The sequence below is a fragment of the Aythya marila genome (genome assembly GCF_965140915.1).
Source record: "Aythya marila genome assembly, chromosome: Z".
Classification (NCBI taxonomy): domain Eukaryota; kingdom Metazoa; phylum Chordata; class Aves; order Anseriformes; family Anatidae; genus Aythya; species Aythya marila.
The window spans coordinates 88094290-88115216 of NC_139080.1; the positions used below are offsets into that span (position 1 = coordinate 88094290).

The 20927-nt window shown below is 46.9% G+C and overlaps 2 protein-coding genes and 1 pseudogene across 3 annotated transcripts; all 3 read left to right on the forward strand.

The window, feature by feature from the left end:
• Positions 1-310: 310 nt before the first annotated feature.
• POLR1E (RNA polymerase I subunit E) lies at positions 311-20907 on the forward strand. The gene is made up of 12 exons (XM_082782750.1): positions 311-452; positions 552-655; positions 741-817; positions 7380-7465; positions 8206-8261; positions 8652-8796; positions 10036-10143; positions 13288-13384; positions 14192-14325; positions 15508-15589; positions 17160-17291; positions 20552-20907. The coding sequence occupies exons 1-12, from the start codon at positions 392-394 to the stop codon at positions 20709-20711; spliced, it is 1242 nt and encodes a 413-aa protein (XP_082638876.1). The 5' UTR covers positions 311-391; the 3' UTR covers positions 20712-20907.
• Positions 3739-5459, forward strand: LOC309889769 (zinc finger protein 280D-like; the record flags this gene model as incomplete). The annotated part of the gene is given in 3 exon segments (XM_082782799.1): positions 3739-4280; positions 4282-4496; positions 4499-5459. Coding segments are annotated over 3 exon segments (984 nt in total), but the record flags the coding sequence as incomplete, so codon positions are not given.
• LOC309889770 (zinc finger protein 280D-like) lies at positions 5100-6686 on the forward strand (annotated as a pseudogene). Its single transcript has 2 exons — positions 5100-5205; positions 5301-6686. The product of its transcript is annotated as a zinc finger protein 280D-like (transcript).
• Positions 20908-20927: the final 20 nt, after the last annotated feature.

The window sequence follows — 20927 nt, forward strand, 5'->3', positions numbered from 1 at the left end:
CCGCCCGCCATGGCCGCGCGCCGCGTGACGTCACCGCCCCGCTCCCGGCCTCGGCCCCCCCCCACTCCCCCCCCCCCGCGGGCCGCTCACCTGCGGGCCCCGCCCCCAGCCGCGGGCCCCGGCGGAGAGAGGAGGAGGAGGAGGAGGAGGAGGAGGAGGAGGCGGCGGCGGCGGCCGGGCCGGGGGCAGCGCGGCTGCGGTGTCGGCCGCTCCTCGGCCCCGCGGCTCGGCTCGGCTCCGCCCCGCCTGCCCTACGCTGCGGCGGCCGCGCGGCCGGGCGGAAGTGACGCCTCGCCCCGCCTCACCTCCGCCTGGCCCAGCGGCCAATCGGCGGCGCCCTTACTCGGCAGCAAGGCGCGCGGCGGTTGGCGGGCGGCGGGCGGCGAGCGGCATGGCGGCCGCCACCTGGAGCTACCGCGGCGACCCCGAGGCGGAGCAGCCCGCGCTGCTGGGTGAGGGGCGGGGGAGGGAGGAGAGGGGGAGCGGGAGGGGGAGGGGGGGCGGGGGGGGGCGCCCGCCGCGCCCTGACGGCCTCTCCCCGCCGCCCGCAGTGACCTTCGCCAACGGGCAGCTGCGGCGCCCCGCCGCCCTCCGCTTCCGCCTCTACCGCAGCAGCGCCGCCGCCAGCCCACGCGGGAGGCGCCGCCGCATCGTGGTAAGCCCCGCCCCGCCCCGCCCCGCCCCGCCCCGCCCCTTGGCGCTCAGCCCCGCGCTCGGGTAACGCTGCCTCCGCGCTTCAGGTCTCGCAGACGGAGCGGCTGGCGTACGTGGGAAGCAACTTCGGCAGCGGCGCTGCGAGGGGAAGCTCGCTGTGCAGGTACGGCTTACCCGGCGGGGCTGCGGCAGGTGGAAGGGGAGGAACGGCGCGGATGCTGCGTCTCTGGTCGCTTTCCTGAAACCTGTGTCAGAATTTCCCATTGAGGCCGCAGTGTGCACAGAGAGAATTTCGGCAGCTGGCTGGGCTGCACCGCACGGGGCTATAGGGAGCATTGGTGAAGTCACAGAGTCACAGACTTTCTAGGTTGGAAGAGACCTCAAGGTCATCGAGTCCAACCTCTGACCTAACGCTAGCAGTCCCCACTAAACCATATCCCTAAGCTCTACATCTAAACGTCTTTTGAAGACTTCCAGGGATGGTGACTCCACCACTTCCCTGGGCAGCCTGTTCCAGTGCCTCACAACCCTTTCAGTGAAGAAGTTCTTCCTAACATCTAACCTAAAACTCCCCTGGCTCAACTTTAGCCCATTCCCCCTCGTCCTGTCACCAGGCACGTGGGAGAACAGGCCAACCCCCACCTCACTACAGCCTCCTTTAAGGTATCTGTAAAGAGCAATAAGGTCGCCCCTGAGCCTCCTCTTCTCCAGGCTGAACAAGCCCAGCTCCCTCAGCCGCTCCTCGTAGGACTTGTTCTCCAGACCCCTCACCAGCTTCGTCGCCCTTCTCTGCACCCGCTCAAGCACCTCCATGTCCTTCTTGTAGCGAGGGGCCCAAAACTGAACACAGTGCTCGAGGTGCGGCCTCACCAGAGCTGAGTACAGGGGGACGATCACCTCCCTAGCCCTGCTGGCCACACTGTTCCTGATACAAGCCAGGATGCCGTTGGCCTTCTTGGCCACCTGAGCACACTGCTGGCTCATATTCAGCCGACTATCCACCATCACTCCCAGGTCCTTCACCAGCCTTTACATGTCCTGGCTTAGGAAGGTGACCTTTGTAGCCTTGAGACAGATCCCACTGGCCTCCTAAGAAGTATTTTGTGTATGAGACCTTTCTTATACTCTGCACAAAGATCCTCTTCAATGTGCAGAGTGACAAAATAATTCTGCCTTGTTATACCCAAAGGTATTTCTTTTTTCCTTTGATGCGTATTACTGCCCTACTAGCCTACAGAAGTCTGAAATGTACTTGATGTGTGTGTCAGGCTCTTGGTGCGATGCGCTCTGCTCTTTGAATGTGCTCGACTCGTCCTGCACTGGATGCTCTGTTAGCTTCAGGAGTCTCACTACTCTGACTCCTTAAATTATGGGTAGAGTGCGGCAGTGAAGAGCAGAGTTGTAAAAAACAGTAGGAAGAGGAGGTGCTTCCAGACATTAGTGTTCCAGTGCTCATGGTTTCTGAATAATTTCTTTACAATGAACTACTTGCATCCCTGGCAGACAGTACTTCAGAAGATGCTAAGCTTAGTCTATTCTGTCTGAGAACTGAAACTAGACTAGAGAGCTGGCCCTTCGAGTTCAGCAGTCTTAAGATGGCATAGCTGAAACAAGGCTTCAAGGAGCTTTTTCTTCTTGAGTTTGGAGAGAGGAGTTTACTGAATACAGATAATGCTCTATATGTTTTGTGACATGTGCACCAATGTAGCAGTATTTCTATACAGATTTGGCACTCCTACTTCTCAACACTTCACATCACTTGATAGTATTCAGAGAGAGTTTTAACTGTTTAAGTGGTACCTGCCTGTACCGCTGAAAATCCTGAGCTATGGAAACTAACAAGGCAAGCTAACTGAGATTATCTGTTGGTCATTAGGTTTGCATATGCCTCAGGATCACCAGACATGCAGGCAACAACTAATTACATTGTTTCTTGATTTCCCTTCTAATTTTTCCACCTTATCCGTATAACCTAGTTTGTTTCCTCCCACATCTGCCTCACCTGCATTCATGACAATTTCCTGCAGTGTACCCATTCTCATAGATCTCAGCAGCTGTCAGCCTAAGACTGAATTCACAGCTGCAGATGTTGGTGTGAAAGCAGGAACCACAGCTGAGCAAACAGTCTGATTTACTCTGAGTGGGAAAAATCAATGACTGCTGCCAGATCCTCAGCCAGCACTTGTTTCACCCATTTTCTAGAGCAGAAGGCACTGCTTATCACAGATTCATAGAATATCCTGAGTTAGAAGGGACCCACAAGGATCATCAAGTCCAACTCCTGGCACCACACAGGTCTACCCAAAAAGTCAGACCACGTGACTAAGTGCACAGTCCAATTGCTTCTTCAACTCCGACAGGCTTGGTGCAGTGACTACTTCCCTGGGGAAGTAGTGACTACTTACCTGCTCCAGTGTACAACCACCCTCTCAGTGACAAATTTCTTTGTGATGTCTAGGCTAAGCGTCTCCTGCCTCAGCTTGACACCATTCTCTAGGGTCCTGTCACTGGTGACTAAGGAGAATAGCTCAGTGCCTGCTTCTCCACTCCCCCTTGCGAGGAAGTTATAGGCTGCGATGAGGTCCCCCCTCAGCCTCCTCTTCTCCAGGCTGAACAGGCCCAGTGCCCTCAGCCGCTCCTCATACGTCTTCCCCTCTAGGCCCTTCACCATCTTCGTCTCCCTCCTCTGGACACTCTCCAACAGTTTAATGTCCTTCTTGTACTGCGGTGGCCAGAACTGCACACAGTACTCCAGGTGAGGCTGCACCAGCGCAGAGCAGGACAATCACCTCCCTCAACGGACTAGCGATGCCGTGCTTGGTGCACCCCAGGATACGGTTGGCCTTCCTGGCTGCCAGGGCACACTTCTGGCTCATACTCAACTTGCTGTCAGCCACAACCCCCAGATCCCTCTGTGGGCCTGCTCTGTTAGCAGATAGCCTGCTAGCAGACTTGTAACCAATCCAATGATGACACAGCCAGTACCAAGAAATATCACAGTTCCTGTAGTGGCTCAACCTGTATCCAGGCCAGTGAGTACTGTAACAACACGGCCTGTAATAATCAAGATTCCATTATGGATAAAACATCTGGTATACTGTTTGGTGTGAGACAGAGCTCGGGAGTTCCACAGTACCACACTGGGCCACCGGTCCAGCATACATAAAAAAAAATCATGTGAAGTATTGTTGTCCAGATACGGTAAATAATTTCTTTCTGCGAGTGGCCAAAACAGAATGTTTGAGTACAACACGCAAGATCAATGAATCTGAGAAAGGAAAATTGATCATGTTAGTTAACAACTTCTATTATGGGAAACGTGAAGGTGATACCCAGCAGGCACAACAGGAGCAGAAGATTCGTAAAACATTTAAGTGCTTCAACTGTCTGAAAGTTCTTAAAAATAACATAAGGTTTATGAACCATGTGAAGCATCACTTCGAGCCTGAGAAGCAGAGCTGTGAAATCTGGGAAAGCCACACCACCAGCCAGCACTGCTACCATCAGTTTCCCACCCCATTCCAGCTGCAGTGCCACACTGAAAGTACACACACACCTTACGAAACATCTAATATTTGTAAAAGCCGTGGATTATCCTTTGAAACAGAGCAAGTTCTTTTGCAACATGAAGGACAATCATAAGCCAGGTGAAATGCTGTATGTTTGCCAGGTATACAGCTACAGATCCTCAGATACATTTTCTGATGTAGAAACACATTTCAGGACAGTTCATGAGAATACAAAACGTTTGCTGTGCCCATTTTGCCTCAAAGTAATAAAAATCGGAGCACCATACATGCATCATTATATGAGGCATCAGAAAAAAGGAATATACTGTTGCACTAGTGCAGACTGCAGTTTTTGGCTTGCAAAGAAAAAATGGATCACAAGACTCAGCATCACCAAACATTTAGAAAACCTAAACAGTTAGGATTGCCTCCTGGAACAATGGTTACTATTCGAGCATCTGTTGGATCTCTTCAGTCAGGACCTTCTGTTAGTATAAGTGCATCCACATTTCAGCTATCACCTAAAGCTAAAAATACAACCACTAGAAATCATAACATTTAATACAAATAAAAGCAAAATGAAAACCGACAACTACATCGAAGAAGCAAAATGCATGGACCAACAGCAGCAGCAAAAAAAAAGTTATGAATACAGCACTGCACAATCTAAGGTATTGTTTGGGAGCTCACAAGTGCATTGAGCGTTACTCAGAAATAAAAGGTTTTGCAAGCCACTTTCCTACATATGTCCGTTGTAATTTATGCAGATATGATACTAGCTATAGCAAAGCCTGTGCGAATCACATGATGATTTTTCTCAGTGCCTGTCCAAGTAAAAGATTTCGGTTCTACAAGAAGCATTCAGGAGAGCTATGAGGTGTGACTGTACCATGTCTTAACTGTGATTTTCTGACTGATGGTTCTGGCTTAGATAGCATGGCCACACATGTGAGTGAAAGCCATACTCACACTTGTCAAGTTATTATAGAGGACGTTTCTGTAGATTTGCCAACTGCTGAACAAGTATCCGAGGGAGTTGAAAGTGAGCAGGTGTTCTGTACTGCCTTGGCTCACTAATATATCATTGTGGAGCTGCAAATTGAACCCAGTCTAGTTTGGGATTATTTTGCAAACAAGAGCATAAGTCTTCAGAGGAAACAAAAGAATGCAATAGAAATCAAACTAAAAAAGTTGCATCAGTTGAAAAGATTTAAGAAAACTCATCCTTCTCAGGTACAAAAAATGTTCCCAGTTTGGAACTCCGTGATTACATCTCCAAGATTTCTTTGCAAGAGAAAGGAGCACGTTGTGATTCAGATAGTAACACACAGTTAGTAGACAAAGAACAAAAATATATTCATGCTGAAAGTGAGTTGAAAACTTGCCAAAGTTCAGATGATGGTGTCTCGACTCACCAGACTAAAGTACAAAACTTGGGTGAAACTACAGTTTCAGCAATCAGTGCAAAGGAATTAAAACTAACATTGGATGAAGATGTTAGTTTTGAGCAGTTCCAGAGAAAAAGAAATGAACCTGAATCCGTTAGTTCAGACATTAGTGAACAAAGCAGTATTCATTTGGAGCCTTTGGTTCTATCAGAGGTGCTAGAGCATGAAGCGATTGAAACTCTTCAGAAAGGTAATGTTGCACCTTCATCAAAGAAAGCTGAACGACCCCTCTGGGCGAACAGACGAGGCTTCTAAAGAAAGTGGAATGGCAAAAAGCAGAATGGAAACAACTGTAAACAAGACAGATGAAAATGAAACAAGCTGAAATTGTGTTCATTTTATTGTTTATTATAAATAATGGTAGGAACACCATGGACCATTCCTGACAAGTGTGCTCATAGTTGCTCATAGGGCTTTTTGAGAGAGATAAAGAGGCACAGCAGGGAAACTTGGCATATGAAGGTAGCATGCACATGTATATACAACTGAATTAACTAAGTTTATGAAAGGTACCACATTTCAATTTGTCTGCCTGTCTCTTCTCTGTGGTATTTCTTAATAAACCAACATTTGAAAGGAGGAATAAATCCTATTTTTTAAATACCAAATAAAGTGATTTGCTAGTCAGGAACATTTTTAAGAATCCTTAAGTGAAACGGTGGAATTTAGTATGATTTCAGTTCTGATGCTGAAGTGGAGCATACTTTTAGCAATGGTTGTAGGTCTATTGATAAATTGGGTAAACAAACTTCTGAATTTGATGTCACATTCCTGTCTGCAAAAGCACGCAAACAAAATTACATAAATCCGTGAATCTCTGTACAGGTGTAATCCTGCCAGACAGTAAGCTTACCTTAATAAACTTTCAGTGAAAGCAGAAATACTATGACAACTTTGTGGGGTTTCCAACATACAGGCTGTGCAGAAATACTGAGCATAATTGTATAAAGTAGGACATACTGCTGAAAGTACTGTAGCTGTTAGGCTTTTATGATTGTTTTACATATTCTTAGTAGTAGACCCATAGGAATGGTCTGATAGTCAAACCAAAGTATGATTTAATGTAAAAATTGTTTTAAGCAGAAGGAAGGAAAACTCTGAACTGGAAATACCAGCTGGCATACATTCTGCCATTTTGCAGCTGCTACTTGCTAACTGCTACAAAAAGGATTGGACAGCATAGGAATGTACAGTTCAGTTTCAGGACTGTTGTAAATTGTTACTTTTTGAGTAAATACTTGCAACAAAATTTTGTCTTTGTGAATACTTTATTGCTTATTGCTCAGTTCTGAGCTATGAGGACTTAGGCTCACAGTGACTTGCAGTAAGCAGAGGAGCATACACAGGGAACACAAGTTTTACAAGCAATGTGAAACCAATACTAGAAATACTACAAACCTACCATACTAGAAAAGACAGGAGAAAGTAGTAACTAGCACTCAGGCACGTACAATTGATCTGTGCATTGTGAAGCTAAGTCAGTTGATTTAAGATGTATACATTTACCTAGAGCAACAAGTCTTTTATATATATATATATATACACCTCTGTGCATGTATAGAAAACATGTATGTCTATAAATGTATTACCTCAAGGTAACTTTTTTGTTTTTTTGACTGAAACTCTGAATTTTCTTAGAAAATTGGTATTTGCAATGCAAAAGAACTGGCAGGAGATGTGTAATACATGTAACTCTGCCCCATGTCATGTTAAAACATCACTTGCACTGGGCTGTCTCTTGCTAATAATTTGCCCCTGTTCTCCCCAGGTATTTTGTTGGTGTGTTAAACAAGGACTCGGGGCAAATGGAAGTCTACAATGCTGAAATATTCAACATGCAGCCCTTGCTGTCAGGTAGGAAGATACTGTATTTAACCCTAGCACCATAGTCACAGTGACCTAGAAACAGGTATACATTCAGCTATCGATTGCTTTGTTACTGACAGCATTGAATTCTGTTTTCTCCTCAGCTACCCTTTCTTACTTGTTTCTGCCATATCCCCTCAGCATGGAGGAAGGAGGATACATTACACACTCCCTCTAAGGCACAGCATGGCATGATAAACAGAGGGAGAAGGAAGGTCATAGCTGAAATTTAGGACGGGGCTTAAGCAGGGAGCAGTAGGGATGGGAGGGATGGACTGCCAGAGCTGGGAGCCAAGTTATCACTGCTCAGAACAAATGCAGCCTTGTCTATGTAGGCCCTGCTGAGAGAAGCCTGGAAATGGCCAGGTCAAGGGACTGAATCACTGAAAAAGAAAACAGCTTTTCTTCAGCAGAACACATTTTTATTACTGAAGCCAGGAGGATAACCTGGCCGAAGAATATGGTCTTCAGGGATCTATTTTCTGTGCAACAGGACATGACTCTTGCTTCCATCTATGCATCATGCTCATAGACTTTGTAGCAAAAATTGGGCTGCCTTTCCCTCTTTGATCCAGGTCCATACTCATTCACTGTGTTCTTTAATTGACAAAGTCCCATAGAATTCTTAGGCTAGTCTTTTATTGATGGCTTAGAGCTTAAGGAGTGCCAAACACGCGTGCTTTCCCAGCTGCTGCAAGCCAAGCCTACTAATTTTTGTTCTTTTATAGATAATGTAATACCTGATGACACAAAGGATTACCAGAATAAATCCTTCAGGGAGAAGGTAAGGTTGAAACCCCATACCACATTCTGCTACAGTTATCCAGCTGACAGTGACAGATACTTGTCTGAGACTGAGATGCTTCGTTTACTGCAGTGTAAATGTGCGGGTTCAGCCCTCTTTCTCTGCACTCAAGGTCTGAGACAGCACATTACTAGTGCCTAGCGTTAGCAGCATTTTGATAATTATTTCAGTCTTGATTACAGTTCCAGGTACTTCCTACCCTCCTCTCCTCTGTTGCAGTGCTTGTTACGTGGTTGGGTTGTTCCAGTGATATGTTTGAAATTTTCTTGAAAAATGTAGGATAAACGGTGGTTAGCTGGGTTTTCCTCTTGGATGCAAAGCGTCCTGAGTTCAGCAGTGTGTAGTCCTTTGTGTCTTTCTCATGCACAGGTGGATTTGTGCATTGAGGCCTTTGGCACCAGCAAGCAGAAGCGAGCGCTGAATTCTCGACGAATGAACGCAGTGGGCAATGATGTTCTTAACACAGCTGTGACAAAAGCAGCAGCAAATGTTATAGATGCAAAAGGAGTAACAGGTAAGAATGTTGTGTGAGGTGTCACTGAAGAAAATTAGATGTGCTTTTCTGTCTGTTTGTTGCCAAGTATGGCAGGAAGAAGAAAGGGTTTTTCTTGTAGTAAGCAATGAAGCTGTTGGTTTAACATCTGAAATTGGCACGTGCTGAGGAAATCACAGGTCATTCTGGTGGAAAAGGAACTGCTTCGTTCTGATCCTGCTAGGCTTAGTGTGGGAGTTGCCTGGGTAAGGGAAGGTCCATGTGTCATCAGTGTCCATTTCTGCCCATATTTTGTCAGTGTTCTGGAAGTCCACTTAGAGGCATAAAGGCAGTAAAATCACCTGGCTTGAAAAGAGATGCTTGATGTTCATTAAGGTGAGCTGTACTCTGGCTTCACAGTGGCGTGTGTGTGGAAAATGGTCTATGCCTTATTCTGGGTCCCAGCACCATCATGTGCTATCCCAAGTGCTGTCTTGAGTCAGTCTGATAGACTTGGTCCTCTGCTATGGAGAAGCTGGCAGGAAAAAGTACCTGCCATGGTCTTAGTTATTGCCACTACTGTAGGAAAAATTCTCCCAAGTATCACACTGAGCTCATGTTTCAAGGACAGCTGATACCCCCTTCTATTGGTGCTGGTGAGGCTGCATCTCTGTCGCCTTGTGCAGCCTGTGCCAGAGAGACTACTAAAACTGGTCAGCTCTCATTGACATGAAAGCTCTCAGTTCTTGTGTTATATGCACTGTACTCTGTGTGTTGTGCTGGGCCAGATGGTGTCCAATGGAACCCAGGGTGTCAAAACAATGTTCTCCTGCTCATGCTAGACGCCAGAGGTGTAGCAGCAGCAGCCAGTTTTGCCTAGTCCGGAGCAGCATTTCTGAATCTAAAGTAGCAGAGTAGAAAGTTCTTACAGAAGTGATGACACCAGGCTAAAAGGCAGCATGCTGAGTACATTACAGGCAAATTAGAAACTCTCAGCCTCTCTGAGCCTCCTAGAATGCCTTCTGTACCCACACATGGCACTAACCAAACAAAATGAGAAAGAGCTGTGACCTTTCCTTGTCACTGTTCCCAGTGAGATAAGTCTTTAAAACTCCATTTCAGCTTCTGTTTCCCACTTAAACTAAACTTGTGTTGACCCAACCCTCCCCTCCTCCCCCCAAATTGACTTGAATTTCAATAAAGTATTTGGGTGTGGTCATATTCGTTCAGTTTTTGTCTGCATGGTCTAAATGCCATTTTGTTTCCTACTTCTCTCCTAAGCTTTGATCCAAGATGTGGCCCAAGACGATGTACAGAACATGTCCGTATTTTTGCCTCCCTGTCATGAAGATGCCGACAAACCGGAACATGTTTACAAGTTTGAAGACAGTATCTTTTTCAGTAGCAGAGTGTGGTTTCTGATTTCTGTATGCTTGATGCCAGTACTCTGGCATGTGGGAGAGAGTGCAGTCAGGCACGTGGCAGCACTGAGCTGAACCTTCATAGAATTGTAGAATGCTTTGGGTTGGAAGGGACCTTAAAGACCATCTAATTCCACCTCCCCTGCTATGGGCAGGGACACCTTCCCCTAGACCAGGTTGGCCAAGGCCCCATCCAACCTGGCCTTGAGCACTTCCAGGGATGGGGCATCTAAACTTCTCTGGGAAACCTGTTCCAGTGTGTCGCCCCCCTCAGAGTAGAGAAGTCCTTCCTTATATCTAACCTAAATCTACTGTCTTTGAGTTCAAAGCCGTTATTCTCCCTGAGAAAGAGTCCCTCCCCAGCCTTCCTGTAGGCCCCCTTTAGGTATTGGAAAGTTGTTAAAAGGTCTCCCTGGAGCCTTCTCTTCTCCAGGCTGAACAATCCCAACTCCCTCAGCCTGTCTTCATAGGAGAGGTGCAAGCACACTTTGCTGGCTCATAGTGAGCTTCTCATCCACCAGCACCCCCAGGTCCTTCTCCGCAGAGCTGCTCTCAATCCATTCTCTGCCCAGCTTGTATTTATGCTTGGGATTGTCCCAGCTCAGATGCAGGACCTTGCACATGGCCTTGTTGAACCTCATGAGGTTTGCACAGGCCCACCTCTCAGGCCTGTCCAGGTCCGTCTGGATGGAATCCCTTTCCTCCAACGTGTTGGCCACACCTCACAGCTTGTAGTCATCAGCAGACCTGGTGAGGATGCATTCAGTCCCTCTGTCCATGTCGCCAGCAAAGGTGTTAGATTGTGCCGGTCCCAATACTGATCTCTGACAAACACCACTTATTGCTGATCTCTGCCTGGACATTGAGCTGTAGACTGCAACTCTTTGAGTGCGACCATCCAGCCAATTCCTTACCTGCTGAGTGGGCCATCTGTCAAATCCGTGTCTCTCCAATTTAGAGACAAGGATGTTGTGCAGGACAGTGTCAAATGCTTCGCATAAGTCCAGGTAGATTATGTCAGTTGCTCTTCCCCTGCCCACCAATGCTTTAATCCTGTTGTAGAAGGCCACCAGATTTGTCAGGCATGTTCTGCCCTTAGTGAGGCCATGTCGGATGTCACCAATCACCTCCTTATTTTCCGTATTCCTTAGAATAGTTTCCAGGAGGATCTCCTCCATGATCTTGCTTGGTCCAGAGGTGAGTCTGACTGGCCTGTAGTTCCATGGGTCTTCCTTTTTCCCTTTTTACAAATGGGGGTTATGCTTCCCCTCTTCCAGTTGGTGAGAACTTCGCCGGATTGCCACGACTTCTCAAATACGAGGGACAGTGCCTTAGCAACTGCATCCACCAGTTCCCTGAGGACCCGCAGATGCGTCTCCTCAGGTCCCGTGGACTTGTGCACCTTCAGGTTTCTTAGCTGGTCTCAGACCTGATCTTCTCCTACAGTGGGCAGTTCTTCATTCTCCCAGTCCCTGACTTAGCCTTCTGAGACATGAACTGTGTGGCTGGAGCTCTTGCCACTGAAGACTGAGGCAAAAAAGTCATTGCGTACCTCAACTTTCTTCATATACCAGATAATCAGGTCTCTCGTTTCCTCCTGGAGAGGGCCCACGATTTCCACAGTCCTAGTTTCATCACTGACATACCTATAGAAGCCTTTCCTGTTGCCCTTGATGTCCATGGCCAAATTCAATTCTAACAGGGCTTTGGCTTTTCCCACCTTATCCCTGTCTGCTCGCACAGTGTGTCTGTATCCTTCCCAGGCTACTGGCCTTGCTTCCACCCACTGTAGGTCTCCTTTTTCTGCTTGAGTTTGGCCAGGAGCTACTTGTTCATCCATGCAGGCCTCCTGGTGTTTCTGCCCAACTTCCTCTTTGTTGGGATTCATCGCTACTGACTTTGGAGGAGGTGGATATCCTTGAATATCAAACATCTTTCTAGGGCCTTGTCCCACGTTACTCTACCAGGCAGATCCCAGAAGAGGGCAGAGTCTGCTCTCCCAGCGTCCAGGATAGCGAGCTTGCTGTGCTCCGAACTTGCTGCCCTCCGAATGCACAACCACACCATTTCATGGTCACAGTGGTCAAGGCTGCCCTTGCGCTTCACGTTTCCCACCAGCCCTTCTTGTTGGTAAGAATGAGGTCTGGCATAGCGCCTCTCCACATTGGCTCCTCTATCACATGGAGAAGGAAGTTGTCATCAGTGCATTCCAGGAACCTCCTGGATTGCCTCTGCCCTGTTCTGCTGTCCCTCCAACAGTTACCAGGGTGGTTGAAGTCCCCCATGAGGACCAGGGCTTGTAAACGTGAGTCTGTTTCTGTCTGTCTATAGAGAGCCTCATTCTGCTTGGTCTTCCTGATTAGGTGGTCTGTAGCAGACCCCTGTTATAATGTTCCCTGTCCCTGACATCTCTGTGATGCTGACCCAGCTCCAGGCACTCCAGCTGCTCACTGACATAGAGGGCGATGGCCCCTCCCGTACCTGTCCTTCCTTCCTAACGCTCCAGTCATGGGAGGCATCCCACCACGTCTTCATAATGCCGGTGCCAAAGCCCTGCAGCTGTGCATACATCTCTAACTCTTGTTTATTCCACATGCTACCTGTGTTAGCATAGAGACATTTGGTTTGGGCCCCCAGTGAAGCTGACTTACAGGCTGCGGTGGGTGCACTTCCTTTGCGCTGCTCTTCGGGTGCTCTCTTGCTGACCTGTGACCCTTCTCCAGGCTGTGGGCATCAAACAAAAAGCTGAGAGAGCAGGGGCATACTGCATTGACACTTAGGGCCTGCAAGTTTGCTATCTTTCCTCCTTCCTACAAATAGAAGGATGCCATGCCCCTCCCTGCTGGAAGTACTTCAGCTAAGAGTAGTAATGAGGTTAGAAACGTAGGAGAAATGATTTGTGGTTGAGCCACAGCCCTTTAGAGACTTATTGGTCAACTTCCAAGTCTTGCTATTACATCCTGCTTATTTATAATTTCATTCCCCACTTTCCTTCCCCACATATTCCTATGGCAAGAGTGAAGAGAGTACATCTTATTATGGGCTGCTCTTACCAGAAAGGAGAGAAGGTATTCATGTTCTTTACTTTAGAATTTCTTTAAAATCCTTCCAGTTCTATCCCCAGCAGAGTTTGAAGCGTTGAAGGGTCCAGCAGCAGCCTTTATTAACATCACTCCAGAAGAAGTCACCAAGAAAACAGAAGAGAAAAGGTAATACTGCTGCAAGCAGCCTTTTAATAGTTAGGGATGGCCTTGAGAAACTGCAGTTCTGAGGTGCAGGATGGCAGCTGCTACCACCTTCCCAGTATGGGACCAGCTCCCCCATATGGGTATTGATTGGCTGATCTTTCCAGTCCAGAGGGAAGACATTTGACCCAAACAAGCAGCTCCATGCCTTTGTGGAGTATGGAGGGAGCTGTACGGGAGAGGAGGTGGTGTGCACTACAGTGTGACTGCCCTTTTGGGAACTGATTACAGAAGAAGAGAGGGGATAAATCCAAAGTGGGAACCGGAGGCAAGTTTGTACAAAAAGGACCATGGAGCTGTGCAGAGAATGGTACACCTGTGGCCAGACACTGTCCCCAGCAAGTCATTACTGTCTTGGTGTGGAAGTTGCTGTGGCTTGGCAAATTGACACAGAAGTACACTTTGTGTGTTAGGTCCTGTTACTGGGCAACAAACAAAGTAAGCAAACAAACTCCCTATGCTTCCCATCTGCCCATGCCTAAGTAGAAGTGTCTGTGCCCCATAGTGAGCCTGCAGATCCTACAATACAGGGGCCTGCACAGTGGCTGCACACTGAAAAGGCCTGGCTGAATGTTGTGGGCACAGAAAATGTACTCAAAGAGCAGCCTTGTGAACTTCTGGTTGTCCGTGTTCTGGGAAACCTGTTCCAGTGAGTCACCTAAAAACCTAAAACAGCTGTGCATTGCAGTCAAGGGTTTGCTGTGTCCTGTTCGGGTAAGTAAGATAGTCCCTGGTTCTTTGGTCCTCATGCTCTCTCTCTTTCCTCTTCAGCCATTGCTCCTTTGTCTTAGAGGAGCTGAAGTTCCTCCCTGTTGATGAGAAGAGCAGGGATCACAAAGCCCGATGCCTGTGGTTCCTGGACATCCTTATTAAGTTCAGCTTCCTGAAAGTCATCAAGAAGAAGCGTAAGACAGTTTTCAGCTCTTCACCTTTTCAGCTACATGCTGGAACCTGGTTTGCAATGAGTGCAATAGAAAACAATACAGCTGCCCAGAGTTAGCTGTTCAATAAGCAGCCACTTGCAGCAGTTCTAGTTCAACATATGTCATGGTGAGGTTGAGGATCTGCATGTTGTTGTCGGGTATTAGGTCTGCATCTGCTGGAAGATGGATGTCTAATCCTTTTCAGTCCCTTTCTAACAGTCACACATCAGAGTGGCACCATGAGATCCTCTTTGTAGGAGATAAGGTTTCTTAGAGTGGAATTTGAGATTTGTTTTTGTTTATTGATACATTATGGTTTCTGTAGTTCAGACATGTTTTATGTTTTCAAGCTTTACTTTGGGAGTAGGGAAGTTGGAAACTGTCAGCTCTCTCATCTAGCTTCTACATTCCAGATGCAAGAGGTGTACAGTACACAATACATACTTTATATATCTCTCTGTTCTCTTCAGTATCAGGGTTTTCATTATCCCTTACTTCACAGCTCACTGTGTGAATCCCAGTAAAATGGCAGGAACTGCTTTTTTCAAAAACACCATACAAAATATTTTGGTTGAGATTTTCAGGTCTTGGTATATTTCACAGAACTCTAGTATGTGATTCTCATTCTCAGTCCTGAAAACTCCAATGGTAGCATTTTTTAGGTAGGGCAATGATGTGTGAGGAAAGGGTAAGCCTGTCTGTGGAGATCTTCCTGCATAGCTGGAGACAAAGGAGTCATCCTGTAGGAGTTAGTTGAGGAGGCTTGAAATGGATGTTGAAAATGACTAGTTTGGTGCTAATAGGACTTTGTTAATGTGGTTTTAGTTTTAATCATCTATCTGACAGGACTATCTGTAAAGAGACAGGAATCTATTAAAAGAAAGGTTTGTGTAGTTGCACGTGTACATGTTTATTTTAATCTGTCTCGTATTGAGGTGGGACATCCCATTTGCAGTAAACAACAAAAGTTGTTAGGAGCCCCTCTCTTACCTGAAAATTGATTAGACCCAGAAATCAAGCGTGCAGGTTCTTTTTAGTTTGTCTGCATTCCTGGGTAGAGGTCATGAATGCTGTAGTCAGGAACATACTATTATGATGGTTGATGGACATTATGAGGAAGAGTACGTGCCTCTTATTTCACTGCAAAAGCTCTTTCTATCCTAGATCCGATGGGTCCTGAATGTCCACACATTATTAGCAGGAAACTCATGAAGAACTTCACCTCACTGACCTACAACAATGGCAGGTAAGGAACTTTGTTTGCTTTGATATTCTAGAGGTTGAGATATAGCAGAATTGAGCTTGGAGGGCCATGGTGTCATTATTGGGAAATATACCAAAATGGAAGACAGCAGAAGCTTCTTGAGTAGCACCCTGGACTGTGTATTCACTGTTTTATGACTGACAGTCTGTGGACAGTGCAAGTCTAAAATGTGACTGGGAGAGGCAGAGTCATGTGTGCAAAAGCCTGTGCCTGTGAATTTAGCTAGCCTGGCCAAATGGCACGCCTGTCTGTTTCTGGAGTTTGCTCCCTGATTGCAGGATAGGAGAACATATGCTCACTCAGCTGCATGGAGGAAATGGGTAGCTGTCTACACATACATTTTTTACTGTAAACCAAGGCAGCTGACAGGTAGCTGTGCCAGCTCTTCCACCACCTCAGAGTAGGGTTGGGACAGAGGCAGAGCAGTAAATAATGGTGCTTCTTTTACCCTCGCATAGCTTAAATAACATAAAAGGGATGCTTTTGCATGAAGTAGACTCAACTTACTTGAATTCTCCAGACCTACGCAGACCAAACCACATACAGATTTGTGCTGCTTAACCCCTGGGCTGAGACCAGTGCGGGTTGATGTACAGAAACTCATGCCATTGCACATGTATGCTTACAGGACGAAGAGTTCTGCTTAAGTTTTGCCCAAGCATTACCCAGCCAGCAGTGGCAAAGCTGGTTGCAGTAAGATGGGTTCTCGCTCTGCCATGGAGGTCAGACAAGTCATCACCTCGTGACAGGAGTAGACTAGGGGCTGGGAAGCTCATCCTTTCCAGCAGTATCAGAGACACTTGCTCAGGCAGCTGTTGGAGGATGCCTTTGACCAGATGGCCATTGGTTGCTACCTTATGATGGATGCCTTTTATAACTAAGCAGTGATAAATCTGGATAAATGTTTTGAGTCGTCCTGTTGAGAGGAAGCACCAAAATACTGGCAAGGGTGAATAGTATTCTAATTCTTGCCGCAGTGCCTTTCCTGCAGTTGAGGAGTCAACAGGCTCTGCATGGAAGAGGCGTAACTGCTGTTGCTCAGCCATCATGCAGCTGCACTGTTGCAGTCAGACTGAAATTAACAGAGATTCTGGGTCCGAATGGGCGAGCATTTGTCTATGAGGACTCAAACTATTGGTGAGCAATCAAAATAAATGCTTCCAAATTTGCTCTGTGTGGACTGTCTATTTAAGTAGCCATTAGTAGTTATACTGAATACCCTCAGAGCAGCTTCTCTTTGCTTTCCTCTTTCAAGGAATCAGAGTGCCAGAGAGACAGAAGTGTCATTAGTGGGTGATTTTGTCAAGGCCATAAAGCAATAAACAACTCCAGAGGCTTTTGCTTTTGAACAGAAACATAAGCAGCTAGTGAGAAGCACAAAGAAGTCTGAGGTCCCCATGAACAGGGATATTTCTTGCTTAAAGCTCTTTTTTCATGTCTAGGAAAAGTCTGCCATCGCTAACAGGCTCCAGTTCTCTCTGTACCTCATGGGGGTTGTGTTTTGGGTTCACTAACACTCCATATTTCATGTGTTCTCCCTCTTGCCCTTCAGTGTCCAGAATTTAATCTCTGCATCAATGAAGACTAAAATCGCAGCATACGTCATCGCGTTGGCTCTGCACATTAACAAATTCCAAATAGACCTCACCATCCTGCAGAATGACATGAAGCTCCATGAAAGCAAGTGAGTCATCATGTTTGTTCATACCTGCTGAGATGCCCGCGGTCCTCATACAAACAGTCCCCCAGGGAAGAGAGCTCTGGAGCCTCTCTCGCACCAAAGTGTTACACAGTGTTACCTGCTGTGAGAACCTTTTGTTATAATTGGACTCTGAGTGTGTTGAAGCTTTCTTTTCAAGCCCTACTGCTTGTAAACGAGGGTGGTTACACATCTCAAGCTTTGTGATGGTGCCTATTGCAATGCACCCTCAGGTGCATTACGAGGATATTCATCTACATTGCAGGCAGGGAAACTGAGGAGGGCAGCACCCAAACAGCCAACTGGGGCAGATTCTAGCAGAAAAGCTACCCAAATGCTTCCCAGCCCCGTTTCTTCCCTGACAAGTCTCATCACTCTTCACTTTCCTGTCCCTGATACGCCTTCTTTCTGCAGAGTTCTGGCCCCTGCTAGGTACCAGTCTGAGTGCAAGCTCAGCTTTGTAGCAGACTGCAACAGGAAAACTTGAAACAGGTTTTTGTCTCACAGTCAGATAGTAAGTTGGTGGTAACATGGAGTAATCCCATGCTCCTGGGAGAATTGGGGAGAGGTTGGCCATAGTATTTGAAATAAGGATTTGCCACAGAATGACAGACTGAATGAGGTTGGCAGCGACCTTTGGAGGTCATCTGGCCCTATTTTCCTGCTCAAGCAGGGCTACCTAGAGGCAGTTGTCCAGGACCACGTCCAGACAGCTTTTGAAGATCTTTCCAACTGGAGAGACTCCGTAGCCTCTCTGAGCAACATATTTCACTGCTGTCACCCACACAGTGAAGAAGTGCTTCCTACAGTTGAAGGGGAACTTCTTGTACTCCAGTTTGCATCCATTTCCTCTTGTCCTGGCACTGAGCACTACTGTGAAGAGCCTGGCTCCATTTTCTTTACAACCTCCCTTCAGCTGTTTACAGACATTGATGAGATCCCCCTGAGCTTCCTCTTCCCCACGCTGAACCATTCCAGCTCTCTCAGCCTTTCCTCGCAGAAGTGCTCTGGTCGCTTCATCATCTTTGTGGCCCTTTGTTGGACCACATTTGTATGTCCGTGTCTCCCTTGGGGAGAGGGGACAGAACTGGACACGGTACTCCAGGTGCAGCCTCACCTGCACCGAGTAGAGGGTAAGGACAACATCTATTGACGTGCTAGCAACAGTTTGCCTAATGCAGCTCGGAATACTGTTAGCCTTTTGCAGTGACAGCACGTTCCTGACTAATGCTCAGCACGGTATCCACCAGGATTCCTAGGCCTCCAAACGCTGCAAAGCTGCTTTCCAGCTGGGTGATCCCTGGCATGTCCTGATGCCTGGGATTGTTCCCCCCCAGGTGCAGGACTTTGCACTTTCCTTGTTGAACGTCATGAGATTCTGGTCAGCCCACTTCTCCAGCTTGTCAAAGTCAGTCTAGATTGCAGCACGTCCCTCTGCTGTATCTGCCACTCCTCCCAGTGCCAAGCCAAGGGTAGAGGTTATGAGTGGGTAGAAACAAGCTTGCAGAATAAGCAACTGGGCAAACAATGCTTGCTGTGTTAGATTTTTTTTGGAAAGTTGCTCCCTAGGCTTTAATTTTCTGTAGAAACATAATTATTCCCCTGCCAAGTGGTGTATCTGCTGTTAGCTGCAAGGCATGCTTATGCCAGCAGGTGTCAGCCAGAGCCTCCTCCGGCTCCTCTGTCTCCAAGAATTCTTTCATTACAGTTTGCACTGTAGTATCTCTCTGGTCCCTGAAGAATAAATCAGGAACTGATCAGAACTAATCAGCCAGTCTGCTGAGCTTTCTGGGAAATTGCCCAACAAGCAGACATCAGCTCAACAAGCAGCTTGTTAATACTGTCTGGGAATGGGTCAGGTGGCCCTGTTAGTAGCTGTTCAGCATCTCTGTCCCACCCCATCCTGTTCTGTGAGTCATGGTGACTCTTAAGCACATTTACTGCCTAGCTCAACCGTACTGGTCTTTTCTATCAGGATTCTTTAGAGGCGATGCTGCTGTAGAGGAGCTGCAAATGGTCAAAAGCCCTTCCCTACAACAGAGAAAGTCGTTGTAGAGTATCCTGGGCCTTCTTGTTGAGGGACATAATCTCAAGATCCTAGGAAAACTGAAAGTTACCAGAGCCCTTAGCCCCATCTGGGTTTTGCAAACTGTATAGTCAGACCTGATGCAGCAACTTCTGATTTTTTCTGCAATTTTGCTCTTTGCTCTTAGATAACTAATACCTATTTTAACTGGGCTGGCTGGTGCTGGTTACCATTTTTTTTATTTTTTTTTTTTGTAATCTGTTTTAAAACAAGTTAGTTGGTTGTTTTTGTTTTTTTAATTTCAGGTTTTCCAAGGTTTTGATCTTAAACACTGTACTGGAGCTGGGAGCACAGGTTATAGGATGCTAGTGACAAAAAGGTGGGGGAGGCAATCACTTGTTGGAAAAACAGAGATGAGGCACATGTCCCTGTGACACTTCACTTAGCCACAGGATGATTCTTGCTTGGAGTGGGAGGTTTGGTTGAAGAACACCTGACATCTCTCCCCATCTGAATCTGTTTGTATTTCAAAGCCATAAAGTCATCTGGGAGGGTGCTGGGGCTTGTGTGTTCTCAGGGCACCAGCAAAGGCCAGATAACTTACTTCCTTGCTAGATTCCTCTCAGACAAACTTTGTTTGTTGACAAACCTCCAGGTATGTTCTGGCTTGTGACTTCTTGCCCAAACCCATCACACTACAGATCTCAGCCAAGACCCTTCCTTCACATGTAGGGGTGCTGAATTTCAGCAATTGAAGGGAGATGCTCTCACTGTATTAGATTCCCTCCATTGTGCTACATATGAAAGATGAGTCCATTGGGAATCTAATATGGGCTGCCTGCAGCAGCAGCTGTAACATCTCTTCACAGAAAAATGGAGAGCTGCATTATTTTTTCCGAGTCAGCTGGCCATTGGGTGCTCTCTCTCACGCTTATGCTCTCTGAGGTTGTTGTGCAGTTTGGTAGCATTTCAGCCTCCGCAGCAAAGCTCTGCCTCATAATCTTGAAATACTTCCAGCTTCTAGATAGATGATCTTTCAAGGTCCCTTCCAATTCCTAACATTCTGTGATTCTGTCCCCACGGTGGCACTGAGACGCAGAGCAGACATCCTGCTTGTGGCTTCCCTCCATGAGGTGGATGGCTGCTCGTATTTTGTATGGTGTCTGTCCCAGAAGATCTGTCTGCCCCACTGACATAGTGTTTCTCTGGTGTTTTCCAGGATAATGGACATTGCAAAGGCCATGCGGTTGAAGATCTCCAAGGCAAAAGGGCTGCCAGGACTTGAGAATGATCAGAACCACATGCTTGGCACACTGTCTCTCCCCTTGCCTGCGCTAAAGACATCAGGGAACCAAAGGAAGCGCAAGAAGATGAACTAAAACATCTGAGTGGTCTGAGCAGGTGTGAAAAAGTTCCCCTCAGAACAGTCACCCTGCACGTACAGAGTCACGGGAATGCTTTTCTCCATTGTGTTTGTTTGTCCAGCATTACTACACTGACGTCACAGTGTTGGGCTGGAACCAGTGTTCGTTAAACTGCTGATCTCTTCTATTAAAAAAAAAAAAAAAAAAAAAAGCTCTAATAAACCCTTTGTC

Excerpts from the sequence above, each read along its gene's own strand:
- POLR1E (XM_082782750.1), top strand. The coding sequence starts at position 392 with ATGGCGGCCGCCACCTGGAGCTACCGCGGCGACCCCGAGGCGGAGCAG. Across the intron at positions 453-551 it reads GGAGCAGCCCGCGCTGCTGG|TGACCTTCGCCAACGGGCAG; the intron begins GTGAGGGGCGGG and ends CGCCGCCCGCAG. Across the intron at positions 7,466-8,205 it reads CATGCAGCCCTTGCTGTCAG|ATAATGTAATACCTGATGAC; the intron begins GTAGGAAGATAC and ends GTTCTTTTATAG.